This window comes from Oncorhynchus nerka, linkage group LG4, assembly GCF_034236695.1.
Source record: "Oncorhynchus nerka isolate Pitt River linkage group LG4, Oner_Uvic_2.0, whole genome shotgun sequence".
Lineage (NCBI taxonomy): Eukaryota > Metazoa > Chordata > Actinopteri > Salmoniformes > Salmonidae > Oncorhynchus > Oncorhynchus nerka.
Window position 1 is genome coordinate 76,745,006 of NC_088399.1, and position 26,663 is coordinate 76,771,668.

The 26,663-nt window shown below is 42.0% G+C and overlaps 1 protein-coding gene across 3 annotated transcripts in view; it reads right to left on the reverse strand.

Moving 5' to 3' along the window:
- LOC115128807 (uncharacterized) overlaps positions 1 to 26,663 on the reverse strand; it is a 73,009-nt gene that overhangs the window by 8,515 nt on the left and 37,831 nt on the right. For 2 of the 3 annotated variants that reach the window (XM_065017878.1, XM_065017880.1), the window contains 9 exons: positions 26,370 to 26,503; positions 11,020 to 11,124; positions 4,046 to 4,103; positions 3,740 to 3,940; positions 3,497 to 3,627; positions 2,302 to 2,436; positions 475 to 526; positions 259 to 387; positions 10 to 137 (listed from right to left, as the gene is read on the reverse strand). In XM_065017878.1, coding sequence (XP_064873950.1) covers positions 10 to 137; positions 259 to 387; positions 475 to 526; positions 2,302 to 2,436; positions 3,497 to 3,627; positions 3,740 to 3,940; positions 4,046 to 4,103; positions 11,020 to 11,124; positions 26,370 to 26,503 — 1,073 coding nt within the window. The remainder of the gene's footprint in view (positions 1 to 9; positions 138 to 258; positions 388 to 474; positions 527 to 2,301; positions 2,437 to 3,496; positions 3,628 to 3,739; positions 3,941 to 4,045; positions 4,104 to 11,019; positions 11,125 to 26,369; positions 26,504 to 26,663) is intronic. The other variant, XM_065017879.1, reaches the window with a different exon arrangement.

Below are 26,663 nucleotides of genomic sequence, written 5' to 3' on the forward strand. Positions count from 1 at the left end.
CACACGCACCACATAGTTGTGTCGGTGGCTGAGGCTGGTCATGTGATCAGAAATAGCGTGTTTCATCCTGACAGAACATAGCTGACAGTAGTACTGTTTCCTTCTCCTGTGAGACACCTGGACCAGGAAGTTCACACCTACACACACGTATGTAAATGTATCAACACCCACGCACAGGTCACTTCAAAATAGTATTACGGTCCAAACTTGAGATACTGTCCAAACAGAGACGGCAGCCTTGATAACAGGAATACTGACCAACCACAGGGTTGCTCCTCCTCTTGTTCCTCTTTTCTCCTCTAGGGGGCTGGGACGGTACTATGGAGTCAACCGGTTCCTCTTTCACAGTGAGAGGAGGTGAGCCGTTCTGGCTCTGCTGGGCAGTCTCTGAAACACACACAAAACCATTCACAGGAGGTGAGTGTGTGTATGTTTGTGTGTGCATGTGTGTGTTTGTGTGTGCGTGCGTCTTACCTTCAGTATTGGTAGTGGTTGTGTCTCCAGCAGCAGGTTCTCTCTTTACCACCTTCATAACAGAACAGATCATTTGATTGATTGGTTTATTGAGAGATTGATTGGTTGACTAATTCATTATTTGATGGAGTTTGCTGTGGGTTGTCCTGTTCCCTCCTGTGTCTCCAGTTCAGTGTATTGAGGACAGTGATCAGACAAATATTGATTTTGAAGGGTTTTAACCATATAGTCTGTTAAAGGAGCAATCTGCAGTTGCTACACTACATCCATTTTTGGACTTAAAAATGTATGATATTGATTCTTGAAGAATATAACTCATAAACACCTCATGAACACCTGCTGTACCCATCAGAACCAAAACTCTAACATGCTGCCCACACCGCTCGCGTCACAAAATAGATGTCACAAAATAAATGTACACAAATGTTATTCAATCATTACACCTACACTGTCCGTGCGCGTCAACGAGCATCTGCATAGCCAGGCGCTAAAATAGAATTTGATTCTATTTGTGACGCTTGACGCACTGTAAGTCCCGCCTCTCCCATCTCCTCATTGGTTTTTAGGAGCATATACCCACGTGGGTGATTGAACGATGAACTGAGGTCCACACTCCAGTCCATTTGGTGGTGGTAATGCACCTTAAAGTTGGTTGCGAACCGCCATATAAACTCCGAAGAAGAAGAAAAAGCCTGAAAGAGGAGAGATTACTAGAATCTAACTAGGTTTACCTTTTTATCTGTGGATTATTTGTCGAAGTAGTGAACCTTGTGCATTTCAGGTCAAATAACAACCCAATGATTATATCCCAGGACAAATCTGCTAGAATCAGCAAGCTAGCTAGCTAAATGTCCATAAATGTTTAATGCTTTATGCTTTTTGACCTGTTCCCAAATTAATGTAGTTGGTTCAGAGTTCATTTTGATATTGCATCCTGCGTATCCTGATCGCGTCTGGTGTAGGTGGACAAAATCAACATGCGTGAGCGGTCTGGTCAGCACGTACTCCAATGTTTTTAAGCAAAATAAAGTAAACAAACATGATTAAAACCATAATTTTTGATATCATGGATGGTCAGTCCTTGTCTATGAATTTGAGAGTGGGTACATTTCTCAAGCGCCACCCCTCAGCTTTTTACCAAAACATTGGTGCGGTGAACCACTTCGTTACTGTTTCAGCTATGGATTGGCCCTTTAACCATACAGTCTGTTTAAACCATATAGTCTGTAAAAATAAATAATAATAAAAAGTATGTTTTAACCATAATGCAGTTTACACACCAGAAGTACCTTGAAATCCTTGTGGGTTACCCAGTATGTTAGAGGCACACCAGTCAACCCTAAAGACCCTAGGGCCCTTTGCAATGTAACTGCAAGGCCTTGTGAGCCTGTTAAACCACCATACGTTACGGTCCAAGTTGTTATCTGGGGGAACGTCAAAGTTAGAATGACTGACCCCCTTCCCCCAATACGGCAAGAAACATCTGGTATTCATTTACATTTGGTTGGTCCATCGAGATTTATGATTGTTTATGCATAGATTCCACAGGATGCAGGGAGGCAGACTCTCCTATATACACTGCTGTTTGGTTTTATTGACGTGTATTGTTTGTATGCTTCCCAGCTTTATTAAAATCTAAAATTTTATTCAAGTGTTTATTGTCCTCAATATCTTAAAAACCGTCAAGACTCAGGACCCTAAAATTAGATGATTATAGTTATAGTTAATCGTGGGTTGTCCCGTTCCCTTTGGTGTTTTCAGTTCAGTGTATTGATAAGGGCAGTGATCAAACAGATATTGATTAGATGATTATAGGTTATTAATTACCGTGAGCTGTCCTAGTCCCTCCTGTGCCTCCAGTTCTGCAGCTCTCACTCTCAGCTCCTCATGAAGAGGCCCCGCCTTCACCGTCAGCTCTGGGCTCACTGGCCAATCAGCAGCCAGCTCAGGGTACACTAGTTTCTATGACAACACAGTCCAGTGGGAAATGTCACTTACGGAGTTCAGTATGTATGGAGCTTGAACATGAAACACAAATCAGACCTGGGTCAGAAATCCGCTCGTCTTTGAAAGTACACTACATGACCAAAAGTATGTGGACACCTGCTCGTGGAACATCTCATTCCAAAATCATGGGCATTATTATGGATTTGGTCCCCCCTTTGCTGCTATAACAGCCTTGACTCTTCTATGAAGGCTTTCCACTAGATGTTGGAACATTTCTGCGAAGACTTGCTACCATTCAGCCACAAGAGCGTTAGTGAGGTCAGGCACTGATGTTTGGCGATAAGGCCTGGTTTGCAGTCGGTGTTCCAATTCATCCCAAAGGTTTTCGATGGTGTTGAGGTCAGGTTTCTGTGCAGGCCAGTAAAGTTCTCCACACTGATCTCAACAAACCATTTCTGTATGGACCTCGCTTTGTGCAAAGTTGGCATTATCATGCTGAAACAGGAAAGAGCCTTCCCCAAACTCTTGCCACAAAATTGGAAGCACAGAATCAATCGTCAGTAGTGAGTGTTGCAACCGAGGACAGACGATTTTTACGCGCTACGCACCTTCAGCACTCGTCTGTCCCGTTCTGTGAGCTTGTGTTGCCTACCACTTCGCGGATGAGTTGTTGCTGCTCCTAGACGTTTCCACTTCACAATAACAGCACTTGCATTTGACTGGGGCAGCTCTAGCAGGGCAGACATTTTATGAACTGACTTGTTGGAAAGGTGGCATCCTAGGATGGTGCCACGTTGAAAGTCACTGAGTAAGGCCATTCTACTGCCAATGTTTGTCTATGGAGATTGCATGGCGGTGTGCTTGATTTTTATAAACATGGTCAGCAACGGGTGTGGCTGAAATGTCCGAATCCATCCCATCCATGAAGGGTTGTCCACATACTTTAGTATATATAGTGTATTTGACCCAGGTCTGGACATAATGTAGTGTGTGTGTGCGTGCGTGTGTATGTAGTTTGTATGTAGTGTGTGTGTGCATGTGCGTTTATGTAGTGTGTGTGCAGTCTGTAACCCACTATGTAGTGGTAGCGGTGTCGAGCAGAGATTAGGTGTCCAATGAGGGATGACGTAAACATCCTGTGAGAACAGCAGCGGCAGAGGAAGTAGTCACCATGTCTGTCTGGCAACTCTGTCAACATACTGACACCTGGAGGAGAGGGGGAGAGAGAGGAGGGAGGCAAAGAGATGAGAAACACAGATACTCATTTCTCATCAAAAGTTAACTATGAAGTGCACATTAAACAATAACACACACTTACCGATGACAGGCTGTGTCCTGGTGGAGGCATTCAGGTAGGACCACAGAGCTGTAGAGGTCAGGGTGGGGTTGCTGACCTCTGACACCTGGAGTGAGGGGTCAGGGCTGACCTGGGGTGAGGTGTCAGGGGGTTTAGGGCTGACCAACAGTCGGGGGTCAGGTGAAGGGTCACCATTTATGACCTTCATTACAATGTTCAGGCCTGGAGAGACGAACCAACACACGGTTGAAAATATTAAATTATTCACAGACAGTAGTTATAGGCAAATAGTTATAAAAAGTCCCAGTAACATTATTATTGACTCACCAATGGCAAAGGATCTTTCTGCAACAAAATTGTAAGTGTTTGCATCCAACTCCGTTACCTACACACACAAAGACAGGTAAGCGCCAACACACACATTAGTGATGCACGGGTTGACTCATAACCCGCGGGGTGGACGGGTTTAGGGTCATTAAATATTGTATGGATAAAGGGCGGGTTGAATAAGCAGAAAACAATTCCTTAAAAAATCCATAAATGTATAATTGACATTTTTGTCATTTAGCAGACGCTCTTCTCCAGAGACTTACAGGAACAATTAGGGTTAAGTGCCTTGTTCAAGGGCACATTGACAGATTTTTCACCAAGTCAGCTCAGGGGTTCAAGCCAGCAACCTTTCAGTTACTGCCCAACACTCTTAACCACTAGGCTACCTGAGTGTATTATTATTTAATGTGCACTTCATAGTTACCTTTTGATGAGAAATTAGTGTGTTTATCATCTCTCTCTTTGCCTCATTAGTGCATAAGCCTACGCTTTAGGGCCTAACTGTGTACACGCCAAATAGCCTACATGCTAATCACCAAAGGCTTTTGGGAACGGGCAGAAAAAGTTTACATCAATCCACGGAGGCAAAAAGGACAATGTCGGAGTTGAATTCAATAAGAGAAAAGCTGTGAAAGGAGTGTTGAAAATAAAGAGAAGTAAGGGCCAGAAAAGTCATGTTTGAGGAAGGTTTGGTGAAGTTGTAAAGGAGAATTATAGTGTGATGCGTGATGATTGTGAGGCGCTATACAAGACAGGGACTTCAAATAGGCCTATGGACACTGACTGTAGGTCTATAACCACTCACATAATCTTAACATTTTAAAATGCTACAATGTAGGCAACATTTTAACTCAGGAACAGGAGTTCCTTTCAGCATCGTGAGAGAATGTGAATGCTCAGTTATATACCATCTGTAGAAGTGCTATCTTGATCAGCATCATAAAAGATGAGTATTTCATCCACATTAAATAATCATCCAAACTGAAATCTTATCAGAAACACGTTGGGTCGTTTTCACAGCTTTCTATTTCCTTACCACCGGTCAAACTGATATAACATGGACATCTTGCAAATAAAATCATTTTTACATTTTTTTGTTATTGCATTTTCTCCCCAGTGTCTAAACGTCTTTGCTTCACAAAAAAAGATGACAGAGAACTTTACCGATGTCAACTAGATGGAAGCATTCATTCTATTGATTTCTGACATTCTAGTGATCAAGGGTTTATTAGTGTTGTAGGACAAAATATAATGACAGAGGTTGACTATCAAAATGTAGTAAATTATGAGCAGAAAAACACGAGTGTATAATATATATATATATATATATATACTGCTCAAAAAAATAAAGTGAACACTTAAACAACATAATGTAACTCCAAGTAAATCACACTTCTGTGAAATCAAACTGTCCACTTAGGAAGCAATACTGATTGACAATAAATTTCACATGCTGTTGTGCAAATGGAATAGACAACAGGTGGAAATTATAGGAAATTAGCAAAACACCCCCAATAAAGGTGTGGTTCTGCAGGTGGTGACCACAGAACGCTTCTCAGTTCCTATGCTTCCTGGCTGATGTTTTGGTCACTTTTGAATGCTGGCGGTGCTTTCACTCTAGTGGTAGCATGAGACGGAGTCTACAACCCTTACAAGTGGCTCATCCAGGATGGCACATCAATGTGAGCTGTGGCAAGAAGGTTTGCTGTGTCTGTCAGGGTAGTGTCCAGAGCATGGAGGTGCTACCAGGAGACAGGCCAGTACATCAGGAGACGTGGAGGAGGCCGTAGGAGGGCAACAACCCAGCAGCAGGACCGCTACCTAAGCCTTTGTGCAAGGAGGAGCACTGCCAGAGCCCTGCAAAATGACCTCCAGCAGGCCACAAATGTGCATTTGTCTGCTCAAACGGTCAGAAACAGACTCCATGAGGGTGGTATGAGGGCCCGATGTCCACAGGTGGGGGTTGTGCTTACAGCCCAACACCGTGCAGGACGTTTGGCATTTGCCAGAGAACACCAAGATTGGAAAATTCGCCACTGGCGCCCTGTACTCTTCACAGATGAAAGCAGGTTCACACTGAGCACGTGACAGAGTCTGGAGACGCCGTGGAGAACGTTCTGCTGCCTGCAACATCCTCCAGCATGACCGGTTTGGCGGTGGGTCAGTCATGGTGTGGGGTGGCATTTCTTTGGGGGACTGCACAGCACAGTATTTAATAAGAATATTTCATTCATTCAGGTCTAGGATGCGTTATTTTAGTGTTCCCTTTATTTTTTTGAGCAGTGTATATGCATACATACATACATACATACATATAAATATATACATACACACACACACATACATATACACACATACATATATACATATTTTATTTTTTTATTTCACCTTTATTTAACCAGGTAGGCAAGTTGAGAACAAGTTCTCATTTACAATTGCGACCTGGTCAAGATAAAGCAAAGCAGTTCGACACATGCAACAACAGAGTTACACATGGAATAAAACAAACATACAGTCAATAATACAGTAGAAAAATAAGTCTATATACAATGTGAGCAAGTGAGGTGCGATAAGGGAGGTAAAGGCAAAAAAAGGCCATGGTGGCGAAGTAAATACAATATAGCAAGTAAAACACTGGAATGGTTGATTTGCAGTGGAAGAATGTGCAAAGTAGAGATAGAAATAATGGGGTGCAAAGGAGCAAAATAAATAAATAAATAAATACAGTAGGGAAAGTGGTAGTTTGGGCTAAATTATAGATGTGCAATGTACAGGTGCAGTAATCTGTGAGCTTCTCTGACAGCTGGTGCTTAAAGCTAGTGAGGGAGATAAGTGTTTCCAGTTTCAGAGATTTTTGTCGTTTGTTCCAGTCATTGGCAGCAGTGAACTGGAAGGAGAGGTGGCCAAAGGAAGAATTGGTTTTGGGGGTCACCAGAGAGATATACCTGCTGGAGCGCGTGCTACACGTTGGTGCTGCTATGGTGACCAGCGAGCTGAGATAAGGGGGGTAAAGTTTACCTAGCATGGTCTTGAAAATGACCTGGAGCCAGTGGGTTTGGCGACGAGTATGAAGCGAGGGCCAGCCAACGAGAGCGTACAAGTCGCAGTGGTGGGTAGTATATGGTGCTTTGATGACAAAACAGATGGCACTGTGATAGACTGCATCTAATTTATTGAGTAGGGTATTGGAGGCTATTTTGTAAATGACATCGCCGAAGTCGAGGATTGGTAGGATGGTCAGTTTTACAAGGGTATGTTTGGCAGCATGAGTGTTGCGAAATAGGAAGCCAATTCTAGATTTAACTTTGGATTAGAGATGTTTGATGTGAGTCTGGAAGGAGAGTTTACAGTATAACCAGACACCTAGGTATTTGTTGTTGTCAACATATTCTAAGTCAGAGCCATCCAGAGTATTGATGTTGGACAGGCGGGTATGTGCAGGCAGCGATCGGTTGAAGAGCATGCTTTTAGTTTTACTTTTATTCAAGAGCAATTGGAGGCCACGGAAGGCGAGTTGTATGGCATTGAAGCTCGCCTGGAGGGTTGTTAACACAGTGAATACAAATATATACACACACAAAAATATATACACACACAAATATATACACACACACACACAAATATATACACACACACACACACAAATAAATATATACACACACAATATATACACAAACAAATAAATATATACACACACAATATATACACACACAAATAAATATATACACACACACACACACAAATAAATATATACACACACACACACACAAATAAATATATACACACACACACACACAAATAAATATATACACACACACAAATAAATATATACACACACACAAATAAATATATACACACACACACACTTGGAAGTCGGAAGTTTACATACACTTAGGTTGGAGTCATAAAAACTCGTTTTTCAACCACTCCACAAATTTCTTGTTAAAAAACTATGGTTTTGGCAAGTCGGTTAGGACATCTACTTTGTGCATGACACAAGTAATTTTTCCAACAATTGTTTACAGACAGATTATTTCACTTATAATTAACTGTATCACAATTCCAGTGGGTCAGAAGTTTACATACACTAAGTTGACTGTGCCTTTAAACAGCTTGGAAAATTCCAGAAAATGATGTCGTGGCTTTAGAGGATTCTGTTAGGCTAATTGACATCATTTGAGTCAATTGGAGGTGTATCTGTGGATGTACTTCAAGGCCTACCTTCAAACTCAGTGCCTCTTTGCTTGACATCTTGGGAAAATCAAAAGAAATCAGCCAAGACCTCAGAAAAAAAATTGTAGACCTCCACAAGTCTGGTTCATCCTTGGGAGCAATTTCCAAACGCCTGAAGGTACCGCGTTCATCTGTACAAACAATAGTACGCAACCGGCATACTGCTCAGGAAGGATATGTGTTCTGTCTCCTAGAGATGAACGTATTTTGGTGCGAAAAGTGCAAATCAATCCCAGAACAACAGCAAAGGACCTTGTGAAGATGCTGGAAGAAACAGGTACAAAAGTATCTATAGCCACAGTAAAATGAGTCCTATGTAGACATAACCTGAAAGGCCGCTCAGCAAGGAAGAAGCCACTGCTCCAAAACCGCCATAAAAAAAGCCAAAGATCTTACTTTTTGGAGAAATGTCCCTCTGGTCTGATGAAACAAAAATAGAACTGTTTGGCCACAATGACCATCGTTATGTTTGGAGGAAAAAGGGAGAGGCTTACAAGCCGAAGAACACCATCCCAACCGTGAAGCACGGGGGTAGCGGCATCATGTTGTGGGGGTGCTTTGCTGCAGGAGGGACTGATGCACTTCATGAAATAGATGGCTTCATGAGAAAGGAAAATTATGTGGATATATTGAAGCAACATCTCAAGACATCAGTCATGGTCGCAAATGGGTCTTCCAAATGGACAATGACTCCAAGCATACTTCCAAAGTTGTGTCATAATGGCTTAAGGACAACAACGTCAAGGTATTGGAGTGGCCATCACAAAGCCCTGACCTCAATCCCATAGACAATTTGTGGGCAGAACTGAAAAGCATGTGGGAGCAAGGAGGCCTACAACCTGACTCAGTTAAACAAGCCCTGTCAGGAGGAGTGGGCCAAAATTCACCCAACTTATTGTGGGAAGGTTGTGGAAGGCTACCCGAAACATTTGACCCAAGTTAAACAATTTTAAGGCAATCCTACCAAATACTAATTGAGTGTATGTAAACTTCTGACCCACTGGGAATGTGATGAAAGAAATAAAAGTTGAAATAAATAGCAGTGATCCTAACTGACCTAAGACAGGGAATTTTTTACTAGGATTAAATGTCAGGAATTGTGAAAAACTGACTTTAAATGTATTTGGCTTAGGTGTATGTAAACTTCTGACTTCAACTGTACATACATATATATTAGTGCATTCGGAAAGTATTCAGACCCCTTCAGCTTTTCCACATTTTGCTTTTCTCTTCAATCTACACACAATACCCCATAATGACAAAGCAAAAACATGTTCGTGGAAATGATTCCCCCCCCCAAAAAAAAATGTCGCATTTACATAAGCATTTTCTACTCTGTACTTTGTTGAAGCACCATTGGCAGCGATTACAGCCTCGTGTCGTCTAAGGTATGACGCTACAAGCTTGACACTACTGTATTTGGGGAGTTTCTCACATTCTTCTCTGCAGATCCTCTCAAGCTCTGTCAGATTGGATGGGGAGCGTCGCTTGCACAGCTATTTTCAGGTCTCTCCAGAGATGTTAGATCAGGTTGAAGTCCGGGCTCTGGCTGGGCCACTCACGGACATTGAGACTTGTCCCCAAGCTACTCCTGTGTTGTCTTGGCTGTGTGCTTAGGGTCGTTGTCCTGTTGGAAGGTGAACCTCCTCCCCAGTCTGAGGTCCTGAGCAGGTTTTCAAGGATTTCTCCGTACTTTGCTCCATTCATCTTTCCCTCGACCCTGATTCGTCTCCCAGTCCCTGCCACTGAAAAACATCCCCACAGCATGATGCTGCCACCACCATGTTTCACCGTAGGGATGTTATTGGCCAGGTGATGATCGGTGCCTGGTTTCCTCCAGACGTGACACTTGGCATTCAGGCCAAAGGGTTCAATATTGGTTTCATCAGACCAGATAATCTTGTTTCTTTAGGTAACTTTTGGCAAACTCCAAGTAGGCTGTCATGTGCCTTTTACTGAGGAGTGGTTTCCGTCTGGCCACTCTACCATAAAGGCCTGATTGGTGGAGTGTTGCAAAAATGGGAGAACCTTCCCGAAGGACAACTATCTCCACAGAGGAACTCTGGAGCTCGGTCACAGTGAATCGCACTATTGTTTTTGGTCACCTCCCTGACCAAGGCCCTGTCCCCCGATTGCTCAGTTTGGCAGTGCAGCCAGCTTTAGGAAGTGTCTTGGTGGTTCCAAAGTTCTTCCATTTAAGAATGATGATGGCCACTGTGGGGACCATCAATGCTGCAGACATTTTTTGGTACCCTTCCCCAGATTTGTGCCTTGACACAATCCTGTCTCGGAGCTATGAACAATTCCTTAGACCTCATTGCTTGGTTTTGCTCTGAAATGTGGGACCTTATACAAACAGATGTTTCCCATCCAAACCATGTCCAATCAATTGAATTTACCACAGGTGGACTCCAATCAAGTTGTAGAAACATCTCAAGGATGATCAATGGAAACAGGATTCACCAGAGCTCAATTTCGAGTCTCATAGGATAGGGTCTGAATACTTATGTAAATAAGGTATCTTTTTTTAAATAGATTTTTTATATATATTTGCAAAATTTTCCAAAGATAACCGTTTTCGTTTTGTCATGATGGGGTATTGTTGTGTAGATTGATGAGGATTATTATTTTTATTTAAATCCATTTTAAGGCAAAATGTGGAAAAAGTGAAGGGGTCTGAATACTTTCCCAATGCACTGTATATTCAGTCATCCCCCCGCACGCACGGACACACACACCTCAGCCTCTCCATATCCCATGGTCCTCTCCAGCTTCAAGGCAGCTCTCCTCAACTTCTTATGGAGCTGGTTCCCTTTGGGGACAACCACTGTCTTCAGCGACCTCTGTCAATGGACACACGGGCACAAACACGTTACTCAAGCAGGCTACATGCCCACACAACACACACATTACACAGGCAGACACACACACACTTTAATGTTGACACTCATGCACATTAACATAAGTCCATATATTGTATATACTCGCGCCACATGGGTCATTCCAACTCAAAAGTACAAGAAAGAGGATTGACAACCACCATCTCAGATTGCTCTGAAATCGTTTCTGTAGTTAGAAACCAATAAAATTCCTGCAACATTTTGAAATATAATTAGATCTATGATCAATTATGCTAATTGATACACCCAAATTGCACCCAAATATTCATAGAATATGAGTAAGACATGAGGAATCCCCAAAAATGTTAAGACACTCACGGACCCCCCCACACCAAACCCACCCCCAAAACCAGTATAATTTTCATTGTCTGACAAGTAGTATACGGGCGGCATTTAGCCAAGTGGTTAGAGCGTTGGGCCAGTAACCAAAAGGTTGCTAGATCGAATCCCCGAGCTGACAAGGTAAAAATCTGCCGTTCTGCCCCTGAACAAGGCAGTTAACCCACTGTTCCTAGGCCGTCATTGTAAATAAGAATTTGTTTAACTGACTTGCCTAGTTAAATAAAAAATAAAAAAATTTAAATATAGAGCTGCGACTCGCACTATTGTTTATTCCCAGTAAATTATTTGGTCATAGTTTTTTACCCGTTCAGAGAAATTGGTCATTGTAGTTATTAGGTTTATGTCCCATCATACATCCTGATATGACCAGATTCTGATCACTAGATGGTGGTCTATGGAAAAGTTATGACAGCAATCCATGCGTTGGTGTTGTTTACCTGCCCATTGTCGGCTACCGAGAGCATGATCACACAGTCGGCCGGAACAGCTGATGCTCTCAGTGTTGCTTGCCTCGAAGTGAGCATAGAAGTTATTTAGATCATCTGGTAGGCTCGTGTCACTGGGCAGCTCGCTACTGTGCATCCCTTTGTAGTTTGTAATAGTTTGCAAGCCCTGCCACATAAGACACGCATCAGAGCCAGTGTAGTATGATTCAATCTTAGCCCTGTATTTACGCTTTGCTTGTTTGATGGTTCGTTGCAGGGCATAGCAGGTTTTCTTGTATGCTTCCGGGTTAGAGTCCCGCACCTTGAAAGCGCCAGCTCTACCCTTTAGCTCAGTGTGGAATGTTGCCTGTAATCCATGGCTTCTAGTTGGGGTATGTACGTCAGTGGGGACGACGTCCTCAATGCACTTATTGATAAAGCCAGTGACTGATGTGGTGTACTCCTCAATGCCATTGGAAGAATCCCGGAACATGTTCCAGTCTGCGATAGCAAAACAGTCCTGTAGTTTAGCATCTGCTTCATCTGACCACTTCTTTAATAGACCGAGTCACTGGTGCTTCCTGCTTTTATTTTTGCTTGTAAGCAGGAATCAGGAGGATAGAGTTGTGGTCGGATTTACCAAATGGAGGGCGAGGGAGTGCTTTGTACGTGTCTCTGTGTGTGGAGTACAGGTGATCTAGAATTTTTTTTCCCTCTGGTTGCACATTTAACATGTTGATAGAAATTTGGTAGAACTGATTTAAGTTTCCCTGCATTAAAGTCTCCGGTCACTAGGAGCGTCGCCTCTGGTTGAGTGGTTTCCTGTTTGCTTATTTCCTTATACAGTTGACTGAGTGCGGTCTTAGTGCCAGCACCCGTCTGTGGTGGTAAATAAACAGACACGAAAAGTATAGCTGAAAACTTTCTAGGCAACTTTCTGGCCTGCAATTTATCACAATATACTCTACTTCAGGCGATTAAAATCTAGACTTCCTTAGATTTCGTGCACCAGCTGTTTTTCTTGAACCTATGGGGGCGCTGTGTCATTATTGGATAAAAAGACGTGCCCATTTTAAGCGCAATATTTTGTCACGAAAAGATGCTCGACTATGCATGGAATTGACAGCCTTGGAAAGACAAAACTCTGACGTCTCCAAAACTGCAAAGATATTATCTGTGAGTGCCCCAGAACTAATGCAACAGGCGAAACCAAGATGAACTTTCATACAGGAAATGCCCCAGATTCTGAAGGCGCTGTGTTCCAATGTCTCCTTATATGGCTGTGAATGCGCCAGGAATGAGCCCGCGCTTTCTGTCTATTCCCCGAGGTGTCTGCAGCATTGTGACGTGTTTGTAGGCATATCATTGGAAGATTGACCATAAGAGACTACATTTACCTGGTGTCCCGCCCGGTGTCCTGTGTGCGTAATCTGTAAATCCATGCGCGTTCCATTTCTTCAGAAGAGAAAGTAAAAATCCATCGTGGCAGTTATCGTCGATAGATATGTGAAAAACACCTTGTGGATTGATTCTAAACATCGGTTTGCCATGTTTCTGTCGATATTATGGAGTTAATTTGGAAAAAAGTTCGCGTTTTAATGACCTTTTTTTCTTTTTTTTTCTTACCCAAACGTGATGAACAAAACAGAGCGATTATAGTCGACACAAATAATATTTTTTGTAAAAACGGAACATTTGCTATCTAACAGAGTCTCCTCATTGAAAACATCTGAAGTTCTTCAAAGGTAAATGATTTTATTTGAATGCTTTTATGTTTTTGTGGAAAATGTTGCATGCTGAATGCTAACGCTAAATGGTACGTTAGCCATCAATACTGTTACACAAATGCTTGTTTTGCAATGGTTGAGAAGCATATTTTGAAAATCTGAGATGACAGTGATGTTAACAAAAGGCTAAGCTTGAGAGCAAATAGATTCATTTCATTTCATTTGCGATTTTCATGAATAGTTAACGTTGCGTTATGGTAATGAGCTTGAGGCTGTAGTCATGATACCGGATCCGGGATGGCTCGACGCAAGAAGTTAAAATATGTACAGACCGCCCCCCCCCTCGTCTTACCGGAGTGTGCTGTTCTATCTTGCCGGTGCAGCGTGTATCCCGCTAGCTGAATATCCATGTCTTCATTCAGCCACGATTCCGTGAAACATAAGATATTACAGTTTTTGATGTCCCATTGGTAGGATATTCGTGATCGTACCTCGTCTAATTTATTGTCCAATGATTGCACGTTGGCGAGTAGTATTGACGGTAACGGCAGCTTTCCCAGTCGCCTTCTCCGGGTCCTGACCAGGCATCCGGCTCTTTGTCCTCTGTACCTGCGTCGCTTCCTCTTGCAAATAACCGGGATGTCGGCCCTGTGGGGTGTTTGGAGAATGTTTTATGCGTCGCCCTTGTTGTAGAAAAAAATCTTTGTCTAACCCGAGGTGAGTGATCGCTGTCCTGATATCCAGAAGCTCTTTGTCTAATCCGAGGTGAGTGATCTCTGTCCTGATATCCAGAAGCTCTTTTTTGCCGTAAGATACGGTTGCAGAAACATTATGTCCAAAATAAGTTACAAATAACGCAAAAACCCCCACATAATAGCACAATTGGTTGGGCGCCCGTAAAAACGGCCATTTCTTCCGGCGCCATTTTAGACAACATTTAAGTACTCACTTTTACGTTTTTTTATTTTTATAATTTTTTGAAACAAGTGAATTTTTCCATTTCACTTCACCAATTTGGACTCTTTTGTGCATGTCCATTACATGAAATCCAAATAAAAATATATTTAAATTACAGGTTGTAATGCAACAAAATAGGAAAAACGACAAGGGAGATGAATACTCTTGCAAGGCACTGTATTACCTCAATTACCTCGACTAACCGGTACCCCCTGTATATAGCCTCACTACTGTTATTTTATTGTTGCCCCTTCAGTATTTAAAAAAAAATGTAAGTTTAGTTTATTTCAGTAAATACTTGATCACTTTTTTCCCCTAAAACGGCATTGTTGGTTAAAGGCTTGTAAGTAAGCATTTCACTGTACCTGTTGTATTCGGCTCATGTGACAAATAACATATGATTTGAAATCCCATTGTGCTCTCTACTCTGAATATCTGGAAACAACTGTCAGCATTTTACACATTCTGCCCGTTCTCTTTTAAGCCCAATTTGTAACAATCATCTATTTATACCTGCCAAGCTTGACCAGGCTATTGTTTGTGGCGGGAGAGAGTGGTATGTTTCAAATATTTATTTTTAGATGGGACCTTTGCCAGTTTGAATGATCTTGGAGCTAAATGTAATTGGCCTCAATCAAATCTTTTCCGCTATTTCCAAGCTCAAAATGTTCCTACCTTTCCTCAATCACCTCCTAACACACTATTAGAAGGAATCCTGTCGCTCCCGCAGATTCGGGGAGGTCTGATCTCGGGAGCTGACTGGTGGGGAAGAGGTCCTTCTTCGGGTTCACTCTACATCTTTCTGTACTCGGTTACATTTTAATTCAGTTCAAAGTTTTCTGTATTTTTTTTTTTTTATACATTTGCAAAAATGTCTAAAAACACATTTTCACTTTGCCATTATGGGGTATTGTGTGTGTATATGGATCCAAATCTATTTAAATCAATTTTGAAATCAGGCAGTAACTAAATGTGGTCTAAATACAAGTCTAAATACATTTCCTACCTGCCAATGTGACAGACTGATTTCAATGTGACATAATTAACCTCTGAACAGAAGTCAGAGTGTAAGATTGTGACTTTGCCTCTTGATAGATTGTACATAATTGTGGTTTGTGTGAATAATAGCTTTTGTGTGATTAAGGAGAAGTAGAATGAGGCGTTAAGTTTCTGGGATATTTTTGTATAGAGTTTACATTGGAGTAATTTAGCAGACTATCCTTTTTCGCACTGGTTCCCCATGGGAATCGAACACACAACCCTGGCATTGCAAGCACCATGCTGTACCAACTGAGCCACACGGGACACCGTTATAGTGAAAGTAGAGAAAAGGTCATTGCATACTAGGGTGTGTGTGGTTTTGGGGAACTGTCCGTTAAAAAGCTTGTGACTGGAAACCACAGGGATGCTCCGTGGCCTAACAGCAGGATGATAAGAGGAAGTGGCGCCAACAGCGGTTGAGACTGTCACAACTCCTGGGTCATGGTTTGCAGATGAACCTGTCTTAATAAGGGTCAGTGGAAAGTGCTGTGTCATGTTAGTGGAAAACTACTGAAGTATACTGTATCACTGTATAGGCGGGGGGAGCTTTGCTTGAATATAAAAGAGTGCTGCGCCACTCGAAAGGCACGTATTCAGCTGTTGCATCTTTTGTTATTAAACAATTGAACTTTACTCTGAGTTGACAACAAGCAAACAAGTTCATTGCATATTGAATAAAACGTATCACTATGAATGACGAGTTACATAGTACTCTATATAATCTGAGTGATAAATCACCTGGTAATCTACATACCTTAAGTGGCTAGTCACCTGGTACTCCATTATACTCCGAGTGACTAATCAACTTGTACTGGAGATTCTTCATTAATCTTGCATTTATGTCCAGGACTAGGGTTAATCAGTGTCCGGGAAACAACCACTATAGAGCCTAAATGGCTAGTCACCTGGTCCTATATACCCTGAGTGACTACAGTAGTTACATGTTACTATATACACTGATTGATGAGTCATCTGGTACTCTGTATAGTCGGAGTGACTATTCACCTACTACTCTATATACTCAGCGCGACTAGTCACCTGGGCCTGGTTTTCCCCTCATCATTTCCCTTGAAGTTTCCTTAACTTTAAGTCAGTTGCACAAATCATTTGATGTTGAATTTCCCCCTTAAATTAAGTGAAAGGTTAAGGGGGCCATAACATCCCTTAACTGCTTCATGTAGTATGGATATCAATGTAAACAGCATTTGTGAAGGTGAATGTGTCATTCACCCTATTCCAACGAAACTACTGAAAGAGCTGCTTCCTGTGCTTGGCCCTCCTATGTTGAACATAATAAATGGCTCCCTATCCACCAGATGTGTACCAAACTCATTAAAAGTGGCATAAATAAAGCCTCTCTTGAAAAAGCCAAACCTTGAACAAGAAAATATAATAAACTAAAAATCGGCCTATTTTGAATCTCCCATTTCTCTCCAAACTCTTAGAAAAGCTGTTGCGCAGCAACTCACTGCCTTCCTGAAGACAAACACTATATACGAAACGCTTCAGGCTAGTTTTAGACCCCATCACAGCACTGAGACTGCACTTGTGAAGGTGGTAAATTACTTTTTAATGGTGTCAGACCGAGGCTCTTTATCTGTCGTCATGCTCCTAGACCTTAGTGCTGCTTTTGATATCATCGATCATCACATTCTTTTGGAGATTGGAAACCCAAATTGGTCTACACGGACAAGTTCTGGTCTGGTTTAGATCTTATCTGTCGGAAAGATATCAGTTTGTTTAAGTAGATGGTTTGTCCTCTGACAAATCAACTGTAAATTTCGGTGATCCTCAAGGCTCCATTTTAGGACCACTATTTGTTTCCCTTTATATTTTACCTCTTGGTAAAAACGTTCCTTCAGAAAAGGTTTGTACATTTCGATGAAACATGGTGAAGCCCCAAAATTGCCCTCCCTGGAAACCTGTGTTTCAAACATAAGGAAGTGGATGGCGGCAAATGTTCTAACTTTAAACAGACAAAACAGAGATGCTTGTTCTAGGTCCCAAGAAACAAAGAGATCTTCTGTTGAATCTTGATGGTTGTACAGTCATCTAAAAAAAAACTGAAGGACCTCGGCGTTACTCTGGACCCTGATCTCTCTTTTGACAAACATATCAAGACTGCTTCGAGGACAGCTTTTTTCCATCTACGTAACATTGCAAAAATCTGAAACTTTCTCTCCAAAAATTGATTAAAAAATAATACATGCTTTTGTCACTTCTAGATTAGACTACTGCAGTGCTCTACTTTCCGGCTACCCAGATAAAGCACTAAATAAACTTCAGTTAGTGCTAAACACGGCTGCTAGAATCTTGACAAGAACCCTAACATTTGATCATATTACTCCAGTGCTAGCCTCTCTACGCTGGTTTCCTGTTAAGGCAAGGGCTGATTTCAAGGTTTTACTGCTAACCTACGAAGCATTACATGGGCTTGTGCTTACCTATCTTTCCGATTTGGTCCTGCCGTACATACCTACACGTACTCTACGGTCACAAGACGCAGGCCTCCTTACTGTCCATAGAATTTCTAAGCAAACAGCTGGAGGCAGGGCTTTCTCCAATAGAGCTCCATTTTTATGGAATGGTCTGCCTATCCATGTGAGAGAAGCAGACTCGTTCTCGACATTTAAGTCTTTATTGAAGACTCATCTCTTCAGTAGGTCCTATTATTGAGTGTAGTCTGGCCCAGGAGTGTGACGGTGAACGGAAAGGCACTGGAGCAACAAACCACCCTTGCTGTCTCTGACTGGCCGGTTCCCCTCTCTCCACTGGGATTCTCTGCCTCAAACCCTATTACGGGGGCTGAGTCACTGGCTTACTAGTGCTCTTCCATGCCGTCCCTAGGAGGGGTGCGTCACTTGAGTGGGTTGAGTCACTGACGTGATGTTCCTGTCTGGTTTTGCGCCCCCTCAGGCTCGTGCGGTGGAGGAGATCTTCATGGACTATACTCAGCCTTGTCTCAGGATAGTAAGTTGGTGGTCTGTTAATATCCCTCTAGATGTGTGGGGGCTGTGCTTTGGCAAAGTGGGGTAGGGTTATATCCTGCCTGTATGGCCCTGCCTGGGGGTATCGCCAGTATTTATGCTGCAATAGTTTGTGTCAGGGGGCTAGGGTCAGTCTGTTATATCTGCAGTATTTCTCCTGTCTTATCCAGTGTCCTGTGTGAATTTAAGTTCTCTCTCTCTCAAGACAGCAGGTATAGTAGAGATACTCTGAATGATCGGCTATGAAAAGCCAAGTGACATTTACTCCTGAGATGCTGACCTGTTGCACCCTCTACAACCACTGTAATTACATGAACATTTGAACATCTTGGCCATGTTCTGTTATAATCCCCACCCAGCCCAGCCAGAAGAGGACTGGCCACCCCTCATAGCCTGGTTCCTCTCAAGGTTTCTTCCTAGGTCCCTGCCTTTCTAGGGAGTTTTTCCGAGCAACCGTGCTTCTACACCGGCATTGCTTGCTGTTTGGGGTTTTAGGCTGATGTAAGAAGGGCTTTATAAATACATTGATTCATCTGCTCGAGTTACAAAAGGAAAACATCAACCAGCTAGCTATTTAGGGGCGGCAGGGTAGCCTAGTGGTTAGAGCGTTGGACTAGTAACCGAAAGGTTGCAAGTTCATATCCCCGAGCTGACAAGGTACAAATCTGTCGTTCTGCCCCTGAACAGGCAGTTAAGTTAACCCACTGTTCCTAGGCCGTCATTGAAAATAAGAATTTGTTCTTAACTGACTTGCCTAGTTAAATAAAGGTAAAATAAAAAATTTGCTAAACGATGGAAGGTGCACAATCCTCTGCAAGAAACATGGTTTTTATCTTCTGAAGCAATTTGGTTATCCTGTCTTGATTGTACAAAATTAAAGGGATCTCTTTGATGAGACGTTTAGTAAGTGAATCAGGCCGTCTCCATGGTAACCAGATACTCTTTCTGTCATACATGCCTTCAAACTACCGTAAAGCCCCTTAACCTCTTGCTTCTACTTGGGACGCTTGCGTCCCAACTAGAGCTCTGGAAATGCAAATGCGCTACGCTAAATGCTAATAGTATTAGTTAAAACTCAAAAGTTCATTAAAATACACATGCAGGGTATCAAATTAAAGCTACACTCGTTGTGAATCCAGGCAACAAGTCAGATTTTTAAAATGCTTTTCGGCGACAGCATGAGAAGCTATTATCTGATAGCATGCACCAATACACTACAACACAAAAGCACAGCAGGGGACGTAAACAAAATAATTAGCATTTCGGCGTTACACAAACCGCACAATAAAATAGAAAACAGTCATTACCTTTCACCATCTTCTTTGTTGGCACTCCTAGATGTCCCATAAACACTATTGGGTCTTTATTTCGATTAAATCGGGCCATATAAAGCCAAGATATCGTTATATGTAGACTGTGTGATAAACGAAAAAAACAGCGATTTCACAACGTAACGTCATTTTTAAAATTCAAAAAGTAGACGATAAACTTTCACAAAACACTTCGAAATACGTTTGTAATGCTACTTTAGGTATTAGTAAACGTTAATAAGCGATAAAAATCATCCGTGGCGATGTAAAAATCATTAGCTGTCGTCTTGGAAAAAATTTCACGAGAGAGCTCTTCCAGAATGATCTGGGCGGAGACTGGAGGTAAGTGGTGCCCCTGTTTCGGTTCAACCAAGAATCAAAGCTGATTCAATTCACAAGACTCTAGACAACATGGGGATGCTGTGGGAGTTGAATGCTCGGTCTTATCTAATTCAGCTCACTGTTAACAATTGCTGGAAGTGGCGCAAGGATATTTATTTCCATTTTCTGTGATCAGGTTTTCCTGCGCTTTCCGATGTAACGCACGTTATGTTATAGCCACAGTCGTGATTTAACCAGTTTTAAAAACGTCCGAGGGTTTCCTATCCACACATTCTAACCATATGAACGTACTATATTCCTGGCATGAGTAGCAGGGCGCTGAAATGTTGCGCGATTTTTAACAAAATGTTCAAAAAAGTAGAGGGTAGGAGCAACTGGTTAAATATTTCCTTAAGTAAGGGCATAGTTGAGGGTCTCTAGGCTACGCCTTTGAACAATTCCCTTAGGTAAGGGAATATTATTCCTTAACTTTTAAGATGTTTTATGCAACCGGGCTCTGGTATTTATATAATCTGAGTTCACCTACTACCCGTGTTGTGTTCGAGACCAGCTAAAGCGAGACCGATTCAAGACCAAGACCGGAGCAAATTGAGTCCAAGTCAAGACCAAGGAGGGGGACAAGGGGACTGAGACACAGTCAAGACCAAGACGAGAAAAATGCAAATCCAATTCAAGACCATGATAAGAGCTCAAAATGTCCAGTATTTTTGTGTTCATATTTCAACAGAACATATGGATTCTTTAGACTTTCAGAATAGTGAAAACATTCTGAGGGAAAATATAGCCACTGTACAAATGATTACCAATCCAAACACAGTAGGAGCAATGGGCCTTTTTACACCTTCAGAGAAAGGCTCAGGATTTATAAAATTATTATAAAATTATTTCATATTATGTTCTGATTTAATCTCTTCAGTTTTTGTTGGAAAGGAAAGAATAAAAAATAAATTATCTTTGCTGGTCTCTGGGGAGATAAAAATCTAGCTTTCTAAGTCAGCCATGAGCTAGGCCATCAGATGCTAGATAGAAGGCAAAGGTTACATTTCAAATGATCAACTGGTGAGTGTAACTGAGAATTGTTTATTGCAGATCGCCTGCTGTTAGCCATCTCTTTGAAAATAACTTGTGTGTGAAACATTGTTGCATTTAAACTTTAGGTCACCGGTTACTTTGTGTGTTAAATGTTTTTTTTTGCTTAGCCTATTGGCTGTGTTTTTGCATTCTTATGATTGGGACCTACTAGCTTATTATGTTAATGTGAATGGACTGCTTATCATTTATCCTTATCATGCAGTGTGTGACTGTGGTCTTTCCATCAGCCCTATGCAGTGGTGTCTGGGGAAGTGAGTAAACTCGAATTTTGCCAAAAATACCCCGAAAAGGCACCCTGTGTGAAAAACCCAGGTTTTTTTCACTCTCAAAATCACACCTGTGTCCACCCAGGCCCACCCATGCCTACACCTCTGATGCAAACAGCTCATGATGACCGAATTGGCGATCTCAAATAGCTTACAAACCAACACTTTGGACCAAACTTTTTCAATAGCTTGTTTGCATACCCATTATTACCTTAATTAGCATTTACTGGTAGACAGCGTAAGCTGAAAAGTATTTCCTATTTGGCCTGGAGAAGTGGTTTATGCCCTGACTGAATGGAAGCTTATAATTTCTTCCTGAGACCAGTGAAGTGAAAAACTACGAGTCTTCACTGTCCGAGACAGAGTAGAAATGTTTCCGACTAGACACTCAATGTGGTCTCAAGACCGGACTCGAGTACTACAACGCTGCCACCTACTCTATATACTTGGATGGACTAGTCACCTGGTACTTACAGTGCATTAATAAAGTATTCAGACCACATCCCTTTCTCCAAATTTTGTTAAGTTACAGCCTAATTCTAAAATGTCAATTTTTTTTACTCGTCAATCTACACACAATACCCCATAATGACAAAGCGATAACAGGTTTAGACATTTTTGCAAATGTATTAAAAACAAACAAATACCGTATTTACATAAGTTTTCAGACCCTTTGCTATGACACTTGAAATTGACCTCCGGTGCATCCTATTTCCATTGATCATCCTGGAGATGTTTCTACATCTTGATTGGAGTCCACCTGTGGTAAATTCAATTGATTGGACAAGATTTGGAAAGGCACACACCTGTCTACATAAGGTCTCACAGTTGACAGTGCATGACAGACCAAAAACCAAGCCATGAGGTCGAAGGAATTGTTCGTAGAGCTCCGATACAGGATTGTGTCGAGGCACAAATCTGAGGAAGGGTACCAAAACATGTCTGCAACATTGAATGTCCCCAAGAACACAGTGGCCTCCATCACTCTTAAATGGAAGAAGTTTGGAACCACCAAGATTCTTCCTAGAGCTGGTCACCTGGCCAAACGGCACAATCGGGGGAGAAGGACCTTGGTCAGGGAGGTGACTAAGAACCCGATGGTCACTGTGACAGAGCTCAGAGTTCCTCTGTGGCAATGGGAGGACCTTCTAGAAGGACAACCATCTCTGCAGCACTCCACCAATCAGGCATTCATGGTAGTGGCCAGAAAAGTCACATGACAGCCCGCTTGGAGTTTGCCAAAATGCACCTAAAGTACTCTGACCATGAGAAACGAGATTCTCTGTTCTGATGAAACCAAATCTGAACTTTTTGGCTTGAATGCCAAGCATCACGTCTGGAAGAATCCAAGCACCATCCCTACGGTGAAGCACAGTGGTGGCAGCATCATGCTGTGGGGATGTTTTTCAGTGGCAGGTACTGGGAGACTAGTCAGGATTGAGGGACAGATGAATAGAGCCAAGTACAGAGAGATTGTTGATGAAAACCTGCTCCAGAGTGCTCAGGACCTCAGACAGGGGTGAAAGGTTCACCTTCCAACAGGACAACAACCCTAAGCACACAGCCAAGACAACGTAGGAGTGGCTTCGGGACAAGACTCAATGTCTTTGAATGGCCCAGCCAGAGCCCGGACTTGACCCGATCGAACATCTCTGGAGAGACCTGAAAATAATAGCTGTGCAGCGACACTCCCCATTCAACCAGATAGAGCTTGAGAGGATCTGCAGAGAATAATGTGAGCAGCTCCCCAAATACAGGTGTGCCAAACTTGTAGTGTCATACCCAAGAATACTTGAGGCTGTAACCACTGCCAAAAATGCATCAACAAAAGTATTGAGTAAAGAGTCTCAATACTTACAGTGGCTTGTGTAAGTATTCACCCCCCCTTGGCATTTTTCCTATTTTGTTGCCTTACAACCTGGAAATAAATATATTTTTGGGGGGTTTGTATCATTTGATTTACACAACAAGCCTACCACTTTGACGATGCAAAATATATTTTATTGTGAAACAAACAAGAAATAAGACAAAAAACTACAAACTTGAGCTTGCATAACTATTCACACCCCCAAAGTCAATACTTTGTAGAATTACAGCTACAAGTCTCTTGGGGTATGTCTCTATAAACTTGGCACATCTAGCCACTGCTCCAGCTGGTGTACAGCAATCTTTGGTAAGTCATACCACAGCTTCTCAATTGGATTGAGGTCTGGGCTTTGACTAGGCCATTCCAAGACATTTACATGTTCCTCCTTAAACCACTCAAGTGTTGCTGTACCAGTATGCTTAGGGTCATTGTCCTGCTGGAAGGTAAGCCTCCATCCCAGTCTCAAATCTCTGGAAGACAAACAGGTTTTCCTCAAAAATGTCCCTGTATTTAGCACCATCATTCCTTCAATTCTGACCAGTTTCCCAGTCCCTGCTGATGAAACAAATGGATGATGTTCTCGGGGTGATAAGGTGTTGGGTTTGCGCCTGATAAAATAATTCAAATGTTGAAAGATAATGATGAAATAATTCCACTCTGAAGCCTTATAATTGTATGAAATTAATTAGAATCATAAAATGATTAATCTGATGTGTGTAGTTGTAGTCAGAATTAGGGTAAAACAATATATCTGTATAGTAGAAAAACACACTGTCTGAGCAAAATTTGGTGCCGACCTGGCTAGGCTTCTGAGAGTCTTGGGAAAGGACAGGGAGTAATTCTCAAGGTCTCCCTAATCTCGGGGGAATGGAACTGTCGGCTGGGTAGTGATACAGTATGTCCGTAGGATACCTACTGTTTGTGTGTGAAGGTATGTGCGTAAGGAGCCAGCATAAAATGGATGGTTTTGTACAATGGGGGAGAGCGCTCTCATGAATAAACATTTTGACTATCGTAGCTGGGCCTCCGTCTGTTTCATTCAACCAGAATCTTACAAACAGTTGCAGACTGAGTAGTTCAATTGAAGTGGTTTATGAACACTTTTCCTTGATGGCCAAAAAGCAACATTTTAGTCTCATCTGACCAGAGTACCTTCTTCCATATGTTTGGGGAGTCTCCCACATGCCTTTTGGCGAACACCAAATGGGTTTGCTTATTTGTTTCTTTAAGCAATGGCTTTTTTCTGGCCACTCTTCCATAAAGCCCAGCTCTGGAGTGTACGGCTTAAAGTGGTCCTATGGAGAGATACTCCAATATCCGCTGTGGAGCTTTGCAGCTCCTTCAGGGTTATCTTTGGTCTCTTTGTTGCCTCTGATTAATGCCCTCCTTGCCTGGTCCGTGAGTTTTGATGGGCGGCCCTCTCAACAGGTTTGTTGTGGTGCCATATTTCTTTCCATTTTTAATAATGGATTTAATGGTGCTCCTTGGGATGTTCAAAGTTTTGGATATGTTTTTATAACCCAACACTGATCTGTACTTCTCCACAACTTTGTCCCTGATCTGTTTGGAGAGCTCCTTGGTCTTCATGGTGCCGCTTGCTTGGTGGTTCCCCTTGCTTAGTGGTGTTGCAGACTCTGGGGCCTTTCAGAACAGGTGTACATATACTGAGATCATGTGACACTTAAATAAAGTCCACCTGTGTGCAATCTAACTAATTATGGGACTTCTGAAGGTAATTGGTTGCACCAGATCTTATTTAGGGGCTTCATAGCAAAGGAGGTGAATACATACATGCACGCACCACTTTTCCGTATTTTATTTTTTTTAGAAGTTTTTGAAACAAGTTATAGTTTTCATTTCACTTCACCAAGTTGGACTATTTTGTGTTTGTCCATTACATGAAATCCCAATAAAAATCAAATGTATGTTACAGGTTGTAATGCAACCTAGGGATGAATACTTTTGCAAGGCACTGTATGTAAATGTAATATTTCCATTTTTATTTGTAATACATTTGCAAAAATGTTTAAAAAAACGTTTTTTTTTTATTTTAGTTTTTGCTTTGACATTATGGGGGTAGTGTGTAGATTGATGAAGGAAAAAAACGATGTAATCACTTTTCGAATAAGGCTGCAACGTAACTTAATGTGGAAAAAGTTGAGGGGTCTAAATACTTGCCGAATGCACTGTATATATGTTATAAGTGTCTAACCAACTTATACTCGGAGTGACAGTGTCATGGAAATATTCAGTCAATAATATTTCTCAAATACCAGAGCCTGTGAGTTCAAATAGACTATTACAAAGTAACAAGCCGAGCTGGTCCAAAGATCAACTGATTTTCTAGCCTCGGCACACACTTTTAATCCAGTTTTCAACCTTACGTCACACACATAGTAACTCCTCTTTATGTTAATGATTCATCCCCTCTGGCATTTAGCCACCATTATCTTTTTGCATGGCAATAATTTTAGCTTGGTTTCACATTCCATTAGTGGAGTAACCATAGCAAATGGTACAAGGGTAAAAATTAGGCCATAGCAATGGTACCAAAATAAAACAGACATGCACACTCCCAAGGCAGGTGCATGTCTAATGGTGCTTAAGTAATACAAACCTATGCTCCTAATATACGTCTAACGAACCTCATTGGACTAGGTAATGGCTTCCCTTAGCCTAATGATTAGACACACATATAGAGCGCACTTAATCTGCTTACTACTTATTCGGCTTACTACTCTGATGTATAATGTGCACACATGTACTGGAAAATTCCCAATACTAGTTATGTGGTACTCCATATGATCTAAGTGATGGTTCCTTGTTACTTACCAGGTAGGAAAGTCGGTGGCAGTCTGTGGTTACATGGACGATGATGGCGTTCTGGAAGACTTTACACCCACACACCTGGCAGAGGTAGAGGGGGGGCTGGCCGTGACTGTGGCACTCGATGAGTGCATTCAGACCTGGGGGTGGAGGGAGAACTAACAGCGTCACCACAAGGCTTATAGATTTCATATTTCTCAGGGCTTTAACCATAACGTCTAGCTCTGGGAAGAAGGTACAGGACAATCTGTAGGACAACACCTTTATAGTCAACTCTGAATCTCAAAGGACAGTCCAGAC